Source organism: Hemiscyllium ocellatum, chromosome 19, assembly GCF_020745735.1.
Source record: "Hemiscyllium ocellatum isolate sHemOce1 chromosome 19, sHemOce1.pat.X.cur, whole genome shotgun sequence".
In the NCBI taxonomy this organism is placed as follows: domain Eukaryota; kingdom Metazoa; phylum Chordata; class Chondrichthyes; order Orectolobiformes; family Hemiscylliidae; genus Hemiscyllium; species Hemiscyllium ocellatum.
Genome location: NC_083419.1, coordinates 47,211,135 through 47,229,855, shown reverse-complemented (window position 1 = coordinate 47,229,855; position 18,721 = coordinate 47,211,135). Strand labels below are relative to the sequence as shown.

The 18,721-nt window shown below is 39.8% G+C and overlaps 1 protein-coding gene across 5 annotated transcripts in view; it reads left to right on the top strand.

Annotated features, from left to right (window-relative positions):
- LOC132824964 (serine/threonine-protein kinase WNK1-like) overlaps window positions 1-18,721 on the top strand; it is a 160,277-nt gene that overhangs the window by 100,672 nt on the left and 40,884 nt on the right. For 4 of the 5 annotated variants that reach the window (XM_060839885.1, XM_060839887.1, XM_060839886.1 and 1 more), the window contains 4 exons: window positions 4,818-4,875; window positions 5,725-5,859; window positions 13,673-15,081; window positions 15,760-15,861. In XM_060839885.1, coding sequence (XP_060695868.1) covers window positions 4,818-4,875; window positions 5,725-5,859; window positions 13,673-15,081; window positions 15,760-15,861 — 1,704 coding nt within the window. The remainder of the gene's footprint in view (window positions 1-4,817; window positions 4,876-5,724; window positions 5,860-13,672; window positions 15,082-15,759; window positions 15,862-18,721) is intronic. The other variant, XM_060839888.1, reaches the window with a different exon arrangement.

Genomic DNA, 18,721 nt, shown 5'->3' with positions numbered 1-18,721 from the left:
TTTCCAATCCCCTGACAATTTTCCAGAATCTGAGGATTCTTTTTTATAGAATCTCTACGTTGTGGGAACAGGTCCTTCGGCCCAACAAGTCACGTCGACCCTCTGAAGAGTAAACCACCCAGACCCGTTCCTCTACCCTATTACTCTACATTACCCCTGATTAATGCACCTAACCTACACATCCCTGGACACCATAGGCAATTTAACATAGCCAATTCACCTGACCTGCACATCCACATTGGATTGTGGGAGGAAACCAGAGCACGGAGGAAACCCAAGCAGACACAGGGAGAACATGCAAACTCCACACAGACATACCAAGGTGGGAATTGAACCTCCAGGCCCCTGGCGCTGTGAGGCAACAGTGCTAATCACTGAGTCACTGTGCCATCCTTGGAAGATAACTACCAGTGCATCCACTATCTCTGTAGCTACTTCCTTTAATATTCTAGTGTGCATCCCATCAGCTCAAGAGAACTTGGGGATCATTAACCCTTTTATCCCTTGATTATTTTTGGAATGCTTCTATTTCTGTAAGTGTTTGACTTCTCTGCTATTTTCTTGGTTCTTTGTTATTATTTCCCTAGCCTTGTTCATTAAGGGCCTATGTTAACTCTCTTCCTTTTCACATAATTAAAGAAAGTCTTGCTGCCCACTTTGGTAATGCTTGCAGTTTACTCTTGATGTTTATCTTCTTGCTCTTTTTTTGGTTGTTGTTTTGGGTTTTAAAACTTTTCTAATTTTCTGGTTGTTCACTAATCTTTGCCACGTTCTGTGTTCTTTCAGTTTGATGCTAACCTTAACTTGCCTGGTTAATTATGCTGGCCAATCCCTTCCTAGAAACCGCCCTGCTCACTGATATATCTTTGCTGTAAGCCGCAAACTATTTTCTTAAACAACTATCTCATTGTTGCTCAACTGTCTTTATTGCTGACCTCCCTTCTCAGTGTAATCCAGCTGACTGTGCCCTTTTTTTAACTTTTTAGTATCTCTTTCTGAACCAAGATTTACCCCTTAACTGACTGTGGAATCTTCCCATGTCATAATCACGGTTTCTAGAGGATCTTTTACTTTGGGAACATTTATTAAATCTGCCTCATTTACGCATCACCAGATCACAAATAACCTGATTTCTGGTTGGATCCATAACCTATTCTTCGAGGGAATGCTCATGAATGCTGTCTGAATTCTTCCTTGTGACTATCTCTGTCAATCTGTGTTTCTCTATCTCCATGAAGGTTAATATCATCCTTGATTCATGTGTTCTTTTTGCATTCCCTCATTATCTCTTGATTATTGTCTGTCCTGCTGTAGAGCTACTAAAGGCTAAGTTTTCTTGGACTTTCTCATTATCTATGCCAAGGTTGCCAATTCACGTCTCTGATCATCCAGTTCACCATGGGCCTTGCTGTTGTCTTAAGTGTAGCCCCCTGCAGTGTTCCACCTCTGCAATCTTGCAACTAAAATTCATAGTTAGGAGTTCTTCAGTTAATAATTTTCAACCCTTTTAGCCAAAATGTAGAAATTCAAATGAACTTTGCTGGAAAGAGATGTTTCGTATTCTGCAGCTAGATTGCTCAAAACACACAAAAAAACCCTGTTTGAAATATAACCATACCCTCCATGTACTTAGCTCATTTAATTCCAATTTACCAGTTATTTTCTTTTGCCTGTTCTTTATCTCTTAGCTTGGTTACTGGATCATTTTTTGGAAGCTAGGTGGTTTACCAGAAATAATTTCTTAAATACCTAAATTTTAGAGACTACTGTCTTTGCATAGAAACACAAGCTTTTCTCCCCAAATGTCGTCATATTGAGATGACATTTATGTGAAAATGAAATGGGTGTTTAAAATTAGTATATTAAATCAGGAGAGAAGCTGCATAAACTGGCAACCAGTAAAGATAAATTTACAAAAAGTGGTGAAAGAACCAGAAAGGAGTTGATTTTGTTTTAATGCCGTGAGCTATAATCTGGAATAGATAGCGGAAGCAGACTTAGCAAAATATAGGAATATAATTAGTTTTCATTTGTGTTCTTCCTCCCTGAGCTATGCCTTCCCCAGAAACGAATAAACTGTTTTATGTAAAATGCGACAGAGCAAAATTTTATCTAATTTTTAGTTTTTCTTACTATTTAAATTAAAAATTCAGATTTTGATTTGGTTATTTGCCTACCTTATTAAATCATCTCAAAGCCAGGTCATTGCTGCGGAGTTTCTGAAGGCATTATCTGAGGCCCAACCTCAGATAATCTAGGTCCATTTAGGGATGATTGCACAATGCTTGGGACAATTTATGACCTTGAATACGCAAGCACCTACTACCTACATGCAGCAAGACTGGGTTATTTCCAGTCATGACCCAATAAGTGTGAATTATTCATGCTGCAGAAGTACTAGAACATGGCTGTCTCCCAACAAGAGAATTGAAACATCTTCCCTTGATGTTCAATGATTATCACTGAATCCCCCAAAATCATCATCCTAGGAGTTGTTGTTATTGACCAGAAATGTAGTTAACATAGCCATTTAAATATGCATAGTATGACAACTTGATTCCTGATATCCAAAGCCTGTGCAAGCCTTACACAAGTCATTTGAATGGTGGAATGCTCTCCACCAACATAGCTGAGTGCTTTTCTCATAACACTCAAACTTTGAAGACAAAGCAGACTGCTTGCTGCTGCACTGCAGCAACGGCATTTACTGTATACAAGACTTACTGCAGCAACTCCTACTTAATGTCCCTTGATAGCAACTTCTAAACTAGCATCTAGAAGAACCAGGGCAGCAGGTACATGCAAATGTCATCACCTATAAGTTACGTTCCAAGCTAATCAGCATTCTGATTTGGAATTAAGTCACTATGTGTAGGTCAAAATCTTGGAGTGCTGTCCTAAATAGTGGTCTGAATATACCTGCTTCTGATGGACTCCAACTGTTCCAAAGATTTGTTCATCACCATCTGCGTGAAGGCTATTACTGATGGGCAACCAATGCTGTTAGTAGCCACTGGTATGCTAAACATCAGTATTAGCAGTGGTGTAACAATTTCAGGCAGAGATTGAGTTGTTTCTTACAAATCTTGCTTGGTCTGATCATTAGAATTTTGACTCCTGAACTAAATGTTCATCTAGACTACTAGACCTGGGATAATGTGGAGAAGTAGTAGTGACCAATATTCCAATTCTTGGACTTCCTGGAATGGCATCCAAATGAATTATGGATCTTTTGACAGTAATGGTCTCTTGGTCCACTGAATAAACTAAAAATGGAGATTAACATTTGCACTGTAGTTGTGTGTAACATGTTGAGCACTTGATGAATTATGGGATATTTGGTAAGGTAGTCGGTATGATAGAACCATAGAAATGTTACAGCATGGAAAGAAGCCATTCAGCTTTTCGTGTGTGCCAGCTGAATAAACTAGTTATCCTGGCCTTGCAAGTTGCAACACTGCAGGTACAGGTTCCTTTTTAAACTAGCATTTTTTCCTCAGTCACCAAACTTGGCAGTGAAACCATGACACCAGCCATCTTATGGATGGTAATATTTTATTTCATGGCACCTCTAATCGTTCTACCATTCACCTTCTCTCTATGTGTCCAGTAATTGACCTCTCCAGCAGAAGAAATATCATGGATTGAAGGGCCTGTTAGTGTGCTGCACAGTTCTACGTTTTATGAACCAGGTCTTGCCTTTTAACACTCTGCAGACCATAAATTATTTTGTATACCTCGGTTAAGTCACTGATCAGACTTCTCCTTTCCAAGGAGAAAAGAAACACTAGCTATTCTGTCTCTTCTCATATTTGGAACATTCAAGCTTTGGAAGTAGTTTTCTATTCGTCTGAGAGAGAACAAGAGTGTGTCTGTTTGTGTAAGGGGCAGTGAGAGTGGGAGTGTCATGCTTTGGGACCATGAATCAGAAGTCTGTCAAACAGCCACACTATTTGGAAATGGCAGGTGGCAGAATAAACAAGGTCAGAGTCAACATACTGCTTTTTCCTTCCTCCTCCTCCTAATATGAATTCTGATAAAATAGGGACAACTTACTTTTGAACAGCTTCTTCAATTAGCTGGAACACGTTGTCAGAAATTGAACATTTAAGTTAACAGGTTGTCATCACCCTTTGAGGGTACACAGCAGAGTGCCTTCGCAGGGCAGCTGTCTTGCGAAACTCGACGGACTGTTTAAAACCTAAAAGCTTTTGCCAAAGCATATTGCTTGTTTTATTAAGTTGTACAAATTTTGTATCCCTCCATGCATTACAACAAGTTTGGTGAATGTTGAAATGTTATAAGGTGACCCAATCACTGCTTTGCTTTGCAGGTGGGTGGAATAGTAATTGGGATGCAGCTGACGTAGGCTGCTTTGTCTTGGGTGATATTGACCATCATCTTGAGTGTTAGTAAAACAGCACTTATCCAGCTAAGTGTTCTATCACACTATTGAATTTTGCCTTGTGGATTGTGGGCAAGTTTTGGGAAGACAGCAAGTGAATTAGTTGCTGTAAATTTACCTGCCTCTGACCTGCTCTTTTAACCAGAATATTTATATGGTCAGGATGGTTTCTATCTTACTGCCCTTCCTAAATTATTAGTTCTTGCTTGCCTCTTCTGACTTGAGATTGCAAGTTGCAAAATTATGGTGATCTCCTAAACTATTACACCCATTTTCTATTTCTTTATTACTGTTTTCCTCTCTCCTGCCTTCCAATGTTGAGGGCTTTTTGCATTTATATTGCACAAAGGACAATTGATTGTAACTCATTAAACAAATGCAGCCTCACTGATTTGTAATTTTTTCTGTGCAGAAAGCAGAGGGCAAATATAAACAAGAAGAGCCCCTAACATCAGCACCCATTCAACTAGGTAGGTAACATTATTTCTTGATTTGAAGGGTGGTTTAAAATATCTATTTAATCAAGTATATACATTTATGGTAGTTATGTTTGCTAATATTCCAAGGTTAACATAATTATATGTCAGCTTACTATCCTCCTCTGACATTGCTGCTAGTGTTAAAGAGAGTTTCTCATGAATCTGAACCTAACTGCTTTCGAAAACATCATGGCATAAGTTAGCATAGTCCAAAAAAAATTGAAGACTGAGCTTGAATTTGATTCCTAATGAACATTATAAACTAGTAAACATAGTTTCCAGTCTTTACATCACCCTGAAGTGGTCATCTTGATAGTAGATGAAGCTGCAATCATCCAGCTGGTGAATTACTTACTGTAAAGTTACCAGTCTCTGACCTATTGTAAGCTCTATGATATATTATGGTCATGAAATAACGTGTCAAATATTTAGTGAAGTGATTTAATTGTACATCTTGCTTCAAAGTTAATATTCCTTTGAAGACTTTTTCCTTCACTCTTGTGTCCTCTGTTTCTCTTTCCTTCCCCACCTCATCTATGAAAGTTTATTGTATACAGCACTGGTTAATCTGCAGGTGATAGTGATACTAACCAAACAATTCAAAACGAAATAACTGTAACTTCAACTTCAAAAGCAATTAAATCATAAAGTAGTGGATATAAAAGTTTTTTTGCTAAACTGCATGTCATAACAGAATGCTTAGCAGTGATGGGAAGTCACTGCAAGACTAGTGTAAATGTATCTTCCATTAAAGAAGATGTTGCCAAAACAACTATAACTGTCAATATAGCATGATGAAATTGTTCTGAAATTGCATTGAAATTTGTTTTGTTGGTGTAGGTACTCAAGCAGGCTCTGCAACACAGGTGGTCCATTCTGCTGGAAGACGGTTTATTGTGAGTCCCGTCCCTGAGAGCCGATTACGAGAACCAACTTTCAACATGGGCGTCACTTCAATTAAAGAAATTCAAACGGGTACGGTCTTTGAAATATTGATTTGCAGTAATACCCTTCTTTACTATTGCTTTCTGATTTTTGGAGTAATATTTTGTGAATAAATTAGTGATATTTCAGTTCTTGCTCAGCAAATGCAACATTGTAGTCAAATGCCTAAACATCATGCATCCCTTTCCTTTGAAGATAATGTTGGAGGTAAAGTTCACATTTCTTCAGGGAGATTAACTCATGATATTTTTTTAAACTACTTTTAAAACTGTCATTAGGTTTTGTTCTAAAATGTCCATTCAAATTGAAGCTGTCTAAGAAATCATGGTAGCTAACAAGTGTGGTGTTCATTGAACCACCCTGAAAGCTGATCTCAGAATACAATATTTCTAAAAAAGAAAAATGGTTTTCTTAGACATGGTATGCAAGTCATAGAAGATTGTTTGTAAAGTTTCTTCATTCAGATAGAGCTAAAACAAAAACAATTTGTGGGCAAAACTCAGTAGATGTGTTAGCATCTGTGGGAAGAAAGCAGAGTTCGTGTTAAGAGCCAGACTTGAAACATTAACTCTGCTTTCTTTTCTCAGGTGCTGCTCGACCTACTGAGTTTTGCTAACAAATACTACTTTTGCTTACTTCCATGACTGGTGTACAAGGACACCCGAGTCTTGTTGCACCTTTCTCTTTCCCAATTACCATTCAGGTGCTAATTTGAGTTATGCATTCAGTTCCTACCACTGAAGTGGATGGTCTCACCTTTATCCATATTATACTTTGTCTGCAAGATGTTACATTTTCGGTTTCGTGCTAGAGAAATAGATTATTGAAAAGAATACTTCAAAGAGCTTAAGGTACCCAGCAGTGGTAGTTGTATAGTGTCAATGATTCCCAAGTATGTAGACTTTTAAACTACCTTCATGCATTTAATTTTAAGAGCTTAGTGTTCTTGGTTATTATTACAATGTTTAGGAAAGAAGAAAATTAATTTTTTGTTGACAGGTTAAACCTGTAATAGAAAAAACTGGTATAGAGAAGATGGATGACACTGAAGCAAACCAATTGAGGGTATATGAAAGAATAGGGAAATAGGTGGAAATATCTGAGGCATAAATAGAAGCATTTGAAATGAGATGTCAGTAATAGAGCTGCTTGTGGGTGGATGGAGTTAAGATTTGCTGCAACCATTAGGACTAATCCAGAATATTGAATCAGAAATTTAGGGAATATATTGGTCAGAAACTCAGGTGGACAGAAGGAAATGTAGCTTTTCTACCAGGATCACCTGAGAGGGTAAAATAAATGATGCTGTGAGAGGTCAGAGTTGTACAGCAAGGAAGCGGACCCTTCAGTTAGACTCGTGCACGCTCACCAGATATCTTCTGTTAATCTAGTCTTATTTATCAGCATTTGGCCCATTTTTCCTCCAAGCCTTTCCATTCCTATACCCATCCAGATGCCTTGTAAATGTAATTGTACCACACTCCATTTCCTCTGACAGTTCATTCCATATACATGCCATCGTCTGCATGAAAAAATTGCCCCTTAGATTCCTTTTAAATCTTTCCCCCTTATTTTATACCTCTGCCCTCTAGCATTGGACTACCCTACCCTGGGAAAAATGCCTAGACTATTTACCCTATTCATGCTGCACATGATTTCATAAATTTCTAAAAAGTCACCCCTCCGTCTCTGACACTCGATGGAAAATAGCCCCAGCCTACTCAGCCTATCCTTGTAGCTCAGTCCCTCCAACCCTGGCAACATCCTTGTAAGTCTTTTCTGAACCCTGTCAAGTTTCACAACATCTTTCTGATAGGAAGGACTCCAGAATTGCACGCAATATTCCAACATTGGCCTAATAAATGTCCTGTACAGCCGCAACATGACCCCCAACTCCTGTACTCAGTACTCTGACCAGTAGAGGAAAGCATACCAAATGCCGCCTTTACTATCCTATCTACCTGAGGCTCCACTTTCAAAGAGTTATGAACCTGCACTCCAAGGTCTTTGTTCAGCAACACTCCCTAGGACCTTACCATTAAGTGTATGAGTCTTACTAAGATTTGCTTTCCCAAAATGCAGCACCTTGCATTTATCTGAATTAAACTCCATCTGCCACTTCTCCGTCCATTGGCCCATCTGATCAAGATCCCGTTGTAATCCGAGGTAACCTTCTTCGCTGTCCACTACACCTCTAATATTGGTGTAGTTAGCAAACCTGCTAACTATACCTCTTCTTCATTTATAAGTGATTTGGATGTCAGCATAAGTAGTGGACCCAGCACCGATCTTTGTGGCACTCCACTGGTCACAGGCCACCAGTCTGAAAAACAACCCTCCAACACCACCCTCTGTCTTCTACCTTTGAGCCAGTTCTGTATCCAAATGGCTAGTTCTCCCTGTATTTTGAGAGATCTAAACTTGCTCACCAGTCTCCCACGGGGAACCTTGTCGAACACCTTACTGAAGTCCATATAGATCACATCTGCTGTTTTGCCCTCCTCAATCCTCTTGTTACTTTTTCAAAAAACTTTAGTTTGTGAGGCATGATTTCCTGAGGGACAGGGTTGACTAGCCCTAATCAGTCCTTGCCTTTCCCAATGCTTATACATGTTGTCCCTCAGGATTCCCTCTAGCAACTTGCCCACCACTGACATCAGGCTCACTGGTCTATAGTTCACTGGCTTGTCCTTACCACCTTTCCTAAACAGTGGCACCACATTAGCCAACCTCCAGTCTTCCGGCACCCCACCTGTGACTATCAATGATACAAATATCTCAGTAAGAGGCCCAGCAATCACTTAATTTGTCTATCCCTATTTTCACAATGATTACTGATTTCTGATCAGTATTAATCAGTGGTATATGTCTCTTTGTTTAAGAAGCAGTGGCAATTCAATATTTTTTCCATTGTTGGCAAATTTTACGGAGGCATGGTGGCTCAGTGGTTAGCACTGCTATCTCGCAGGAACCCAAGTTCGATTCCAGCCTTGGTTGACTGTCTCTGGAGTTTACACATTTTCCCAGTTTCATTGTAGGTTTCCTCCGTGTGCTCCGTTATCCTCCCACAATCCAAAGATATGCAGGTTAGGTGAATTGGCCATGCTAAGTTGTCCCACAGTGTTCAGGAATGTGTCAGTTTGGTGCATTAGTCGGGGGTAAATGTAGGGGAATGGGTCTGGATGGATTACTCCTTGGAAGGTCAGTGTGGATCTGTTGGGCCAAAGGGCTTGTTTCCACACTGTAGGGATTCTATGAAAGGACTATTAGAAAAGAGCCTCACTGATTTCCTTATCTGATTTATCAACTTGTGACAGAATTGCATCTATTCCTAAGATACTGGTGTTAATTACTAGCTTAAAGGGTTTAGTGAAATTTAGAGCAGCCAGCACTTTGTTCATTTGCCAGGAGTGTTTCCAGCTTCTGAGTTCTCCTGACTACACTATCTGGGTTTTTGTTTGAAGCAAATCAATCACTGGGAGCAGCTGTGGTACTGTGATGTGATACCAACTTGTGATAGGAGCTCCACATCCCCCAATAAAAAACCTCATGATGTTTTATTTATTTTAAGGTCAAGAAACTCCAATACTTGTATCTTTGTCCTTGGCACCACTTGTCGTTATGCTGTCAGTAGGTTACCTGTGCTTTTCTAAATTCAAAATCTGATTGAAGATTTGTAGCTCGGGTATCCGTTGTTGTGGTTCTGCTCGCCGAGCTGGAAATTTTTGCTGCAAACATTTCGTTCCCTGGCTAGGGAACATCATCAGTGCTGTTGGAGCCTCGTGTGAAGCGCTGCTTTGATGTTTCTTCCGGTATTTATATTGGTTTGTTCTTGCCGCTTCCGGGTGTCAGTTTCAGCTGCAGTGGTTTGTATATGGTGTCCAGGTCAATGTGTCTGTTGATGGAGTTTGGGGATGAATGCCATGCTTCTAGGAATTCTCTGGCTGTTCTCTGTCTGGCTTGTCCTATGATAGTGGTGTTTTCCCAGTCAAATTCATGTTGCTGGTTGTCTGAGTGTATGGCTACTAGAGATAGCTGGTCGTGTCGTTTTGTGGCTAGCTGATGTTCATGGATGCGGATTGTTAGCTGTCTTCCTGTTTGTCCTATATAGTGTTTTGTGCAGTCCTTGCATGGTATTTTGTAAACTAAGTTAGTTTGGCTCATGCTGGGTATTGGGTCCTTTGTTCTCGTAAGTTGTTGTCCACATCGACCTGGACCCCACATACAAAGCACAGCAGCTGAAATTGACACCCGGAAGCGGCAAGAACAAACCAATATAAATACCGGAAGAAACATCAAAGCAGCGCTTCACACGAGGCTCCAACAGCACTGATGATGTTCCCTAGCCAGGGAACGAAACGTTTGCATCAAAAATTTCTAAATTCACTTTTGGCAAAGTTTGTTACTGAATTGACTGGTTTGTAATTTTCCAAATAGGCACAAGTGGTCCTTGTAAATCTTTAGTTTATACTGGTACAGCCTAAACTGTAGTTCGGAGCAGTAGCTACCACTTGATTCATCAGTCTCTAAAAAATGGCAGGGGCACCTTTTAGCCTGAAAAGCATTACTCAGTATTGGAAAAGACTTGAGTGACAAAGGCAAATATTTCTCTTTAACTTGGGGTGTTGAAGGAATCTGCTGGCATCCCGTTATCAAATGTATTTTAGTTTGAAATCTGGCATGTTATTTTTATCAATAGTGTTCCAAGTGAGAAATGGGTAAGAATCTGCCTAGTTATTGCATTGACCTTTTTGCAGTCTTTGCAGAATCTGGCTGACTGATCATGTTTTGACAAAAACTTGACTGGGGATCTTCACTACTTTGACCCTTTAAGTTAGGTAGTTTACCAACATATCCTGGACTTGTGCTCTCCTTTGATCCTGTTTGTCTGGATCTAAAACATCTTGATGCTGTTATTAATTCACAACGTATTGATAGTTCATTGCCTGTACTCTTTCTGGCAATTTGGGGTGTCAGTCAATTTATCCTTTTCACTGTATTTTATGAATCACAATCATGCTTGTGGCAGTTCACTGAGTACAGGCAATAATTCAAGCACTTCATTTCCTGGTTGATATGTTTGGAATTTGACCCACTGATCGTGTGACTTTCATGGTTGTTTGAACTGCTCTAGTGATTTTTGAGGAATCTAAAGGCTCTTGTAAGCAGCTCCCAGAACACAGATGCATCGTCTAACAGAGGATTTGCCCTGTTCTTTTTAAAAACTTTTTTGCTTTTGATTAGTTTCAGAGGACTTTTTTTCTCATGTCTGTGAATGGGTTGAAAAGAACTAAAACAGTAGGTTCGTTAGATGAATCGTGATGCTAAGCAACAGACATTGGAGTCCTTTGTCCCAATTATGAGGATGTTCATGATCTGAGTTGCCTGCTGAGGATTTGATGTATTTGTGCTAATGTTCCTTGTGTCTGTGAATAGATTGCAAAAGACTTTAACTGTTATATCCAGATATCCATTTTGTTTGGAGAACTGGGTTAACTTCTCTGCCTTAGCAGTAATTGTCCTTGGGGTTTCCTCTGGGGATTGATCAACCTGTTCATAATTGTAAGGATATATTGGTTTCCAGCTTTTGTTTTGTTAGGGTGCTCACATAGTTAACTAATACCCTCCTTCATGGTATGGGAATTAAAATATTGGATTCATTGCATATTGTGGTTTTCCCACCATCTTGCAGGTGTGATGTGTTTTGCAGAACTGCTCCATGTACTGTGAAGACCTAGCTCTCCTCCTTTCCAGTGGTGTTCAATATGAGTAGGGATTACTCAGCAGTGAGGGGGTAGATGGATGGGAGATGGAAGTTTCATTGTCCATATTTCACTTGACACAGTTAGATTTCATGAGGTTTGGAGTCAATTTTGAGACTCCCAGGTCAACTTTCTCCTCCTCGTGTACCATTTGTATTGCAGTTCATACTCAGGGATTGGCTGGTGATGGTGTCTGAGACATTGTTTGTAAGGTATGTTTCTGGCTGTGATGATGTGATATTTTGTTTGATTTATTCTTTGCATGCCTCCATGTCTTAGGAAGAATTTGCAGAGTTGACCAAGTTGGATTTTGCCATATTGTTTCTGGTTCTTCATTTAATACAAGGTGCCTTCTTTCATTCGTTGAAGTAATTCTCACTGGTTCAATCAGCAGTTATTGCTGCCCTGTAGAAGGTTGTGATGAGCTGCTTTCCTTGATGAAGGAAACCTCACAAAGCTGTTGAGTGGGCAATTCTAGAATTTGGACCTTGTGGTAATGAAGGAATGACTATGTATTTCAATGAAGGGTGGTGTGCAGCTTGAATAGGAACCTGCAGCTGGTATTGTTCCAGTGTGGTTGCTGTCCTTGTTCTTCTAGATAGGAGTGATTGTAGGTATGGAAGGTTAAGTTGGAGGAGGCTTGATGAGTTGCTTGATTTGTTCTGTTTAATTTCTTTAGACGACTTAGCAGTTTGATTTATCTGAGTAAGCCAATTCAGAGGGCATTTAAGAGTCTCCCATATTGCTGGGAGTCTTCAATTGTATAGATCAGAGCAGGTAAGGATGACTGATTTTCTTTCCTGAAGGGTATTAGCGAGCCAAATGAGTTTTACAACAAACAGCAAGGGTTTTGTGGTCATATTTTATACTAACTGCTCATTCTAGATTTATGAATTGAATTTAAGTTCTACCAGTTACCAGGTGGGATTTAAGCCAATGTTCCCAGAGCTTGTTAGATGACACTGTCACTGTGTCCCTCCTTTTTTGAAAAAAAAACCTGCAAAGAATACCCCTCCCAAAAAAAATCAAATACATAATTTGCTATTCTTTGTAGTCCAACAAACTAACAGTCAACATCAGGGATAAAATTAATTGATATTTAGAAAAGTCTGGGCTAATAAGTGAAAGTCAACAGCAATTTATTTTTTAAAAATGTTAATTAACTTGACTGTGTTGTCTGCAATAATAGCACTGATAAGTGTGGTTTGGTTGATATGTGTCCAGACTTTCAGAAGTCATTAAACCAACTATGACATTAGACATGTCAGTAAAATTTAAGCCATCTAATAAAATGAATAATGCAGCATGGACATAACTTAGCAATGTGACGGAAAGTACATAGCAGTGGAGAATAGTTGGTTCCGTAGGAGTCATTGTTTTTTGATATTTAAGATCTGGACTTTAATATCCAGGATTTGCTATATGCAAGGGCTAATATCCTAGTTTCCAGATAGAAGAAATTTAGATATGTACTAAACAATGGATAAAATGACCTACTAATGAAATTGGCAGACACATGGCAAAGAAAATGAATCAACCAAGTGATGCATTTTTGCTAGAAAAACATGAGAAGTCATATGAACTAAATGATAAAGCATTAAATGAGAGATGCAGGAATAGAGATATGTGAATGGATGTATGTAGACCGTTGGATGTTAGAATGAGAAAGCTGTTGAAAAAGCATGTTGGATCCTTGACTAATGGGGAAATCGAAGCAAGGTAGTTGGACTTTGCATCATTAATGACATGATTCAGGCAGTCAGCTATGATGGACATAATTGAGAAACACTTGTACACATGAATAAAAATGGCCACTGTTACAAGATTTAGTTTAAAAGAAAGTTAGTATTACATTTGCTGTTGTTTAAAGGCTATATATTAAACATCTCACCACTGTGGATTGTTCAGGAAGTTATTTAGATTAGATTACTTAGTGTGCATTCTTCCACTGATGCAGGTATGAACTGGCATTGAAACTCTCACTTAAAAAGACAACATAGGAAGATTGAATTCACTGTTTAGAGGTCTTGTATTGTCAAATGCTGTTTGTTCTAATTGAGATGTGTTCTGTTCTTTTACAGCTGGTTCCCATAGTCACAATCTAAATCTATCACACTCGGCTTCTTCAGTGAGCTTGCAACAAGCCTTTTCCGATTTAAAGCATAAACCATTTCAAGAAGGTCCTAATACTGCTCCTCCAATCTTCAATCAAACTATGGCACCATTTACTGTGGCACATCCAGAAATGACCAGTATTGGACAAGGAATTCATATACAAACAGCAGTGTCATCATCAGCACCAGCTAGTCTCATAACTGCTAGTTCTGTGTCCCAAGCCAGGGTACAGAATATTCAGTCGCAACCAGCTGAGTTAAGTAGTGAAAGCATTGCTGGTGTGATTGGCCCTAGTTCCATATTGCTTCCTCCAACCCCTCAGTCAACTCAGCTGTCTGTTGGTGGCCTTGCTGCTAATGTTAGTGTTTCAAGTTGTGTACCTCCGCCTTGGACCTGTCAGTCAAGCCAGCAACTAATTAGTGGTCATGTCACAAATGTTTCAGTCGTAAGCTCGTTAGTGCAGCCATTAACATCACAAGTTGGTCAAGCTTTGATAGAAGAAACAACTATCAGCGTAGGACCTTCAACTTCTGTTACCCCATCTTCCACTGAAGCTGTGATTTTGCCGACAACCCAACAGCTCAGTGGGGGACCTGAGGTCAGCCTGGCAGAATCTTCAGTTTCACTGAACTTGTTTCAGAGCCAGAAAGAAAATTTGTATAGTGCAACCCAAGCAGAAATTCAGCCAGTGGGTGGTAATATAATGACACTGGCAGTTTCCACTTCACCACCATTATTGCAACCTGTTTGTGGCACTCAAACTCCTGTGGTTCAAACAGTTACTACACAAAATGCCACCCTACCTCAAACAGTGGGCATTTCTGTGCCCCTAGCAACCCAGACCTCTGCATCTGGCACAGGAACTGCACAGCCTGTTTGCAGCATTCCTTCTGTTCAGCAAACGCTGATTCACAATCGGCCTCAAACAGCTTTTCTTCCAAATCAACCCCATATTCATTGCTCTGAAGTGGACGTAGATTTGAACGCCAAAGGAACAGGCATCGATAATATTAAGACCTTGGATGAAAAGCTTCGATCGCTGTTCAGCGAGCATAGTGCTGCAGGCTGTGCTCACATTTCAGCATCTTCGGAGATGGGATTGGTTGCAGAATCCACCACGGTTGATAGTTTGCTTATTTCAGGAAAAGCATCTGCTGCTCCAGGAACTTCAACAGTTACTGTCGCGTCCTACCCAGTAACTGCCACAGGGTCTGTCATACCTCCTTCTAGTCTACCTCTTGGCCCAACAGGACTTCCTTTAACTGTCCAGCAACCTTTGACTCCAGCCAGTTATACTGTATCCTTGACGAGTGTCATTACAACTGCAGGACGGCCAGGCACTCCACCTTCCAAGCCACCACTGGGCAGATTACCAGTAAGTTAACCAGAAGTTCAAGAAACTTAAGTGCATAATTTAAAAGTCTGTGTGTGAGAAAGCAAAACAAAGAAGTACGTGTAACTTAGTTCAGTTTCCTTTGTCTGAGAATTTGTATAATAATTTAGCATTGAGCACTGGTCTGTGGTGTCAGTCCAACTCATGCCAAATTTCCTGGTTTACTTGATTTATTTTATATACCGTCTCACCCCATAGCCATAGTTCCTGTTGCCAGTCTCTGCTGAATCGACAGCAAGGAAATGGATGAGAGGAGCACAGATCACTTCATCTTGTATCTTACAATTAAAATTGTATCTCCTTGTTTGCTTTGATCAAGATACTTCTGACATTAGTTACCAAATCATGGTAAAGATAATGTCAACTCTCTCACAAATGTAGCAATAAATAATGTGTTGGTAGATTACTTTACCAGAAAATACTGCATAGTGTTTGACGAAAACTCTAGATTAGGATATACTTTGGGCATTTTGTTTTGCTTATTTCACTTTGTTTTAGTTGAACATTAGATTTTATGATATAGAATGGTAAATTCTTTCTCTAAATTGGAATATGCTGTTTATACAATAAATTGAGAATATCATTCAAAACCTATATTTGCTGAGCCATTTAGTCTAAGCCTTGGTTGATGCAACTACTGTTCCCATTCATTACTTGTAGGTGCAACAGCTAAGCACGGAAGCTCTTGATCAGCAATTAAAACAAGCTCTCACACCACCCACTGAGCAGTTGCCATCTTTTCCAGGAACTTCACTAACCCAGGTGCAATAATGTTTCCCAGTGTGCTCTTTTGTGAATTCATTACTCTGTGCCATGTTTGCATGTAATTCATATCTTCATTGCAAATTATATGCATGTTCTGTGTCATGCTTATTAACCATTTCACTAAGTTATCGCATCAAAATGCAACACCCAAGGGTTGGATAAATTGTTCCTTTTGTCTGTTCCTTCTATTAACCTGATATAGATCAATGTATGACAGATGCATCAATGTACATGCAAATATTCTACTTCGAGTGTTTCTAATCACTATGCCCTTTAATGTGCATGCCGCAGTTAGTGGTTTTGGAGTGCTCAACCTAATATAGGTTAGGTTATTTGCAACTTGGTTTATGAGCTGTGCTTCAGTACTCTCAACTCATCCAACAACTAATGTTGAAATATAGTTTAGCACCTGTAATAGTTTATGGAAGGTGGATTCTGGTGTGCACGAGGTATAGATGGTTTCAGATCTGACAGCAGTGTTTCCATTGAGTAGAGTATTGTGTTGGTCACTTCAACTGGCTGTGCTCCATTGTGATCCTGTATCATGGGAGCGAAGGTATTGTATTAATTTCTTGGTAGATGTTTTAAAAACCATATGTATGATCATACACGTGGACTTCATTGCACTTGACTCTCCTAGATTGATTCTCAATGTAGTCTTGTCTGTCTTCACCTAGCAGGACCACTTTCATCTTCCTCTCGGAGGTACTTTGTCTACTCTGATCTCTATTCTAAACCATCACAACTGTTTACTCTCTCTTGCTATCCCAAAATTGAATTCACTATTTGAAAAACTAATGTAATGCCAGAAGCATGGCGGATAATTCAGCCTTGCAAAACAAGATCACTGAACTGCATGTGATAATGACCAGAATTTATTTTGTGATACTATTTGACTGGTAAGTATTGGTTGAGTCATTGGGAGGAAAAGAACTCTTCTGATCATCATTGAAATAATGTTATGTGATTCTTTGTTTAACTGAGAGGCATTTTTTGCCCTGGTTTAATATCTTGTTTGGAAGATAAGGCTATCCCCATCCACACACACATCCTTATGCTGACTTTCCTGGACATGACTTTCTGCTTAACCCTTGACAAACATTCAGTGCTTTCAGCCTTCAAACTAGGCTTGGCTGCTTTGATTTCACCTTTTATTGGCTTTTCTGTAATTATATCCCTGATCACCTTCTTAATCATAGCTTGGAGCCTCTCTAACTTTGTTTTGGATCCTTTCTTTCTCTCCATTCCCACTGTCATCTGTGCACGCTCAACTGATTTTATTACTTTCATAATGCCTTTCTCAAGTATTACCTTCAAGAAATCCAGCAGATTTCTGGATCAAGAAAACCTTCAAATTCCCACCTCTGTTTCACAACTAGATGAGGTGGAATATGACCACTCCTCTGTTTGGAAAGTAGAACCAGAGAATATGACGCATGCTTGAAGAAAGAGGGAGATGAAAAATGAATGCAGAGACAATATTTCATGGAAACGATATGAAGCAGACTCCTGAGAGATATAGCTGAAGCAGTTATAGAGTCTTAGATATGTGCAGCATGGAAACAGACCCTTGGTTCCAATCCATCCATGCTGACTAGATATCCCAATCCAATCTAGTCCCACCTGCCAGCACCCGGCCTGTATCCTTCCAAACCCTTCCTATTCATATACCTATCCAAATGCCTCTTAAATGTTGCAATTGTACCAGCTCCACCACTTCCTCTGGCAGCTCATTCATTACCCATACCACCCTCTGCGTGAAAAAGTTGCCCCTTAGTTGCCTCTCTCACCCTAAACCTATGCCCTCTAGTTCTGGACTCCCTGACCCCAGGGAAAAGACTTTGCCTATTTACCCTTCCCATGCCCCTCATAATTTTGTAAACCTCTAGAAGGTCACCCCTTAGCCTCTGACCCTTCAGGGAAAACAGCCCCAGCATGTTCAGCCTCTCCCTATAGCTCAAATCCTCCAACCCTGGCAACATCTTTGTAAATCTTTTCTGAACCCTTTCAAGTTTCACAATATCTTTCCGATATGAAGGGGATTAGAATTGCACGCATTATTCCAACAGTGGCCTAACCAATGTCCTGTACAGCTGCAACATGACCTCCCAACTCCTGTACTCAATACTCTGACCAATAAAGGAAAGCATACTAAAAGCCGCCTTCACTATCCTATCTACCTGCGACTCCACTTTCAAGGAGCTATGAACCTGCACTCCAAGGTCTCTTTGTTCAGCAACACTCCCTTGGACCTTACCATTAAGTGTCTAAGTCCTGCTAAGATTTGCTTTCCCAAAATGCAGCACCTCACATTCATCTAACTTAAACTCCACCTGCCACTTCTCAGCCCGTTGGCCCATCTGGTCAAGATCCTGTTGTAATCTGTGGTAACCCTCTTCGCTGTCCACTAGTTACCCTTTTGTCCTTTAACTATTTGTAAAAACTCTTTGGATTCTCCATAATTCTCTTTGCCAAAGCAATCTCATGTCCCCTTTTTGCCCTCCTGATTTCCCTCTTAAGTATTCTCCTACTTCCTTTATACTCTTCTAAGGATTCACTCGATCTATCCTGTCTATACCTTATATATGCTTCCTTATTTTTCTTGACCAAACCCTTAATTTCTTTAGTTATCCAGCATTCCCTATACCTACCAGTCTTTCCTTTCACCCTAACAGGAATATACTTTCTCTGGATTCTCGTTATCTCATTTCTGAAGGCTTCCCATTTTCCAGCCGTGCCTTTACCTGCGAACATCTGTTCCCAATCAGCTTTTGAAAATTCATGCCTAATACCGTCAAAATTGACGTCTCTCCAATTTAGAACTTCAACTTCTGGATCTGGTCTATCCTTTTCCATC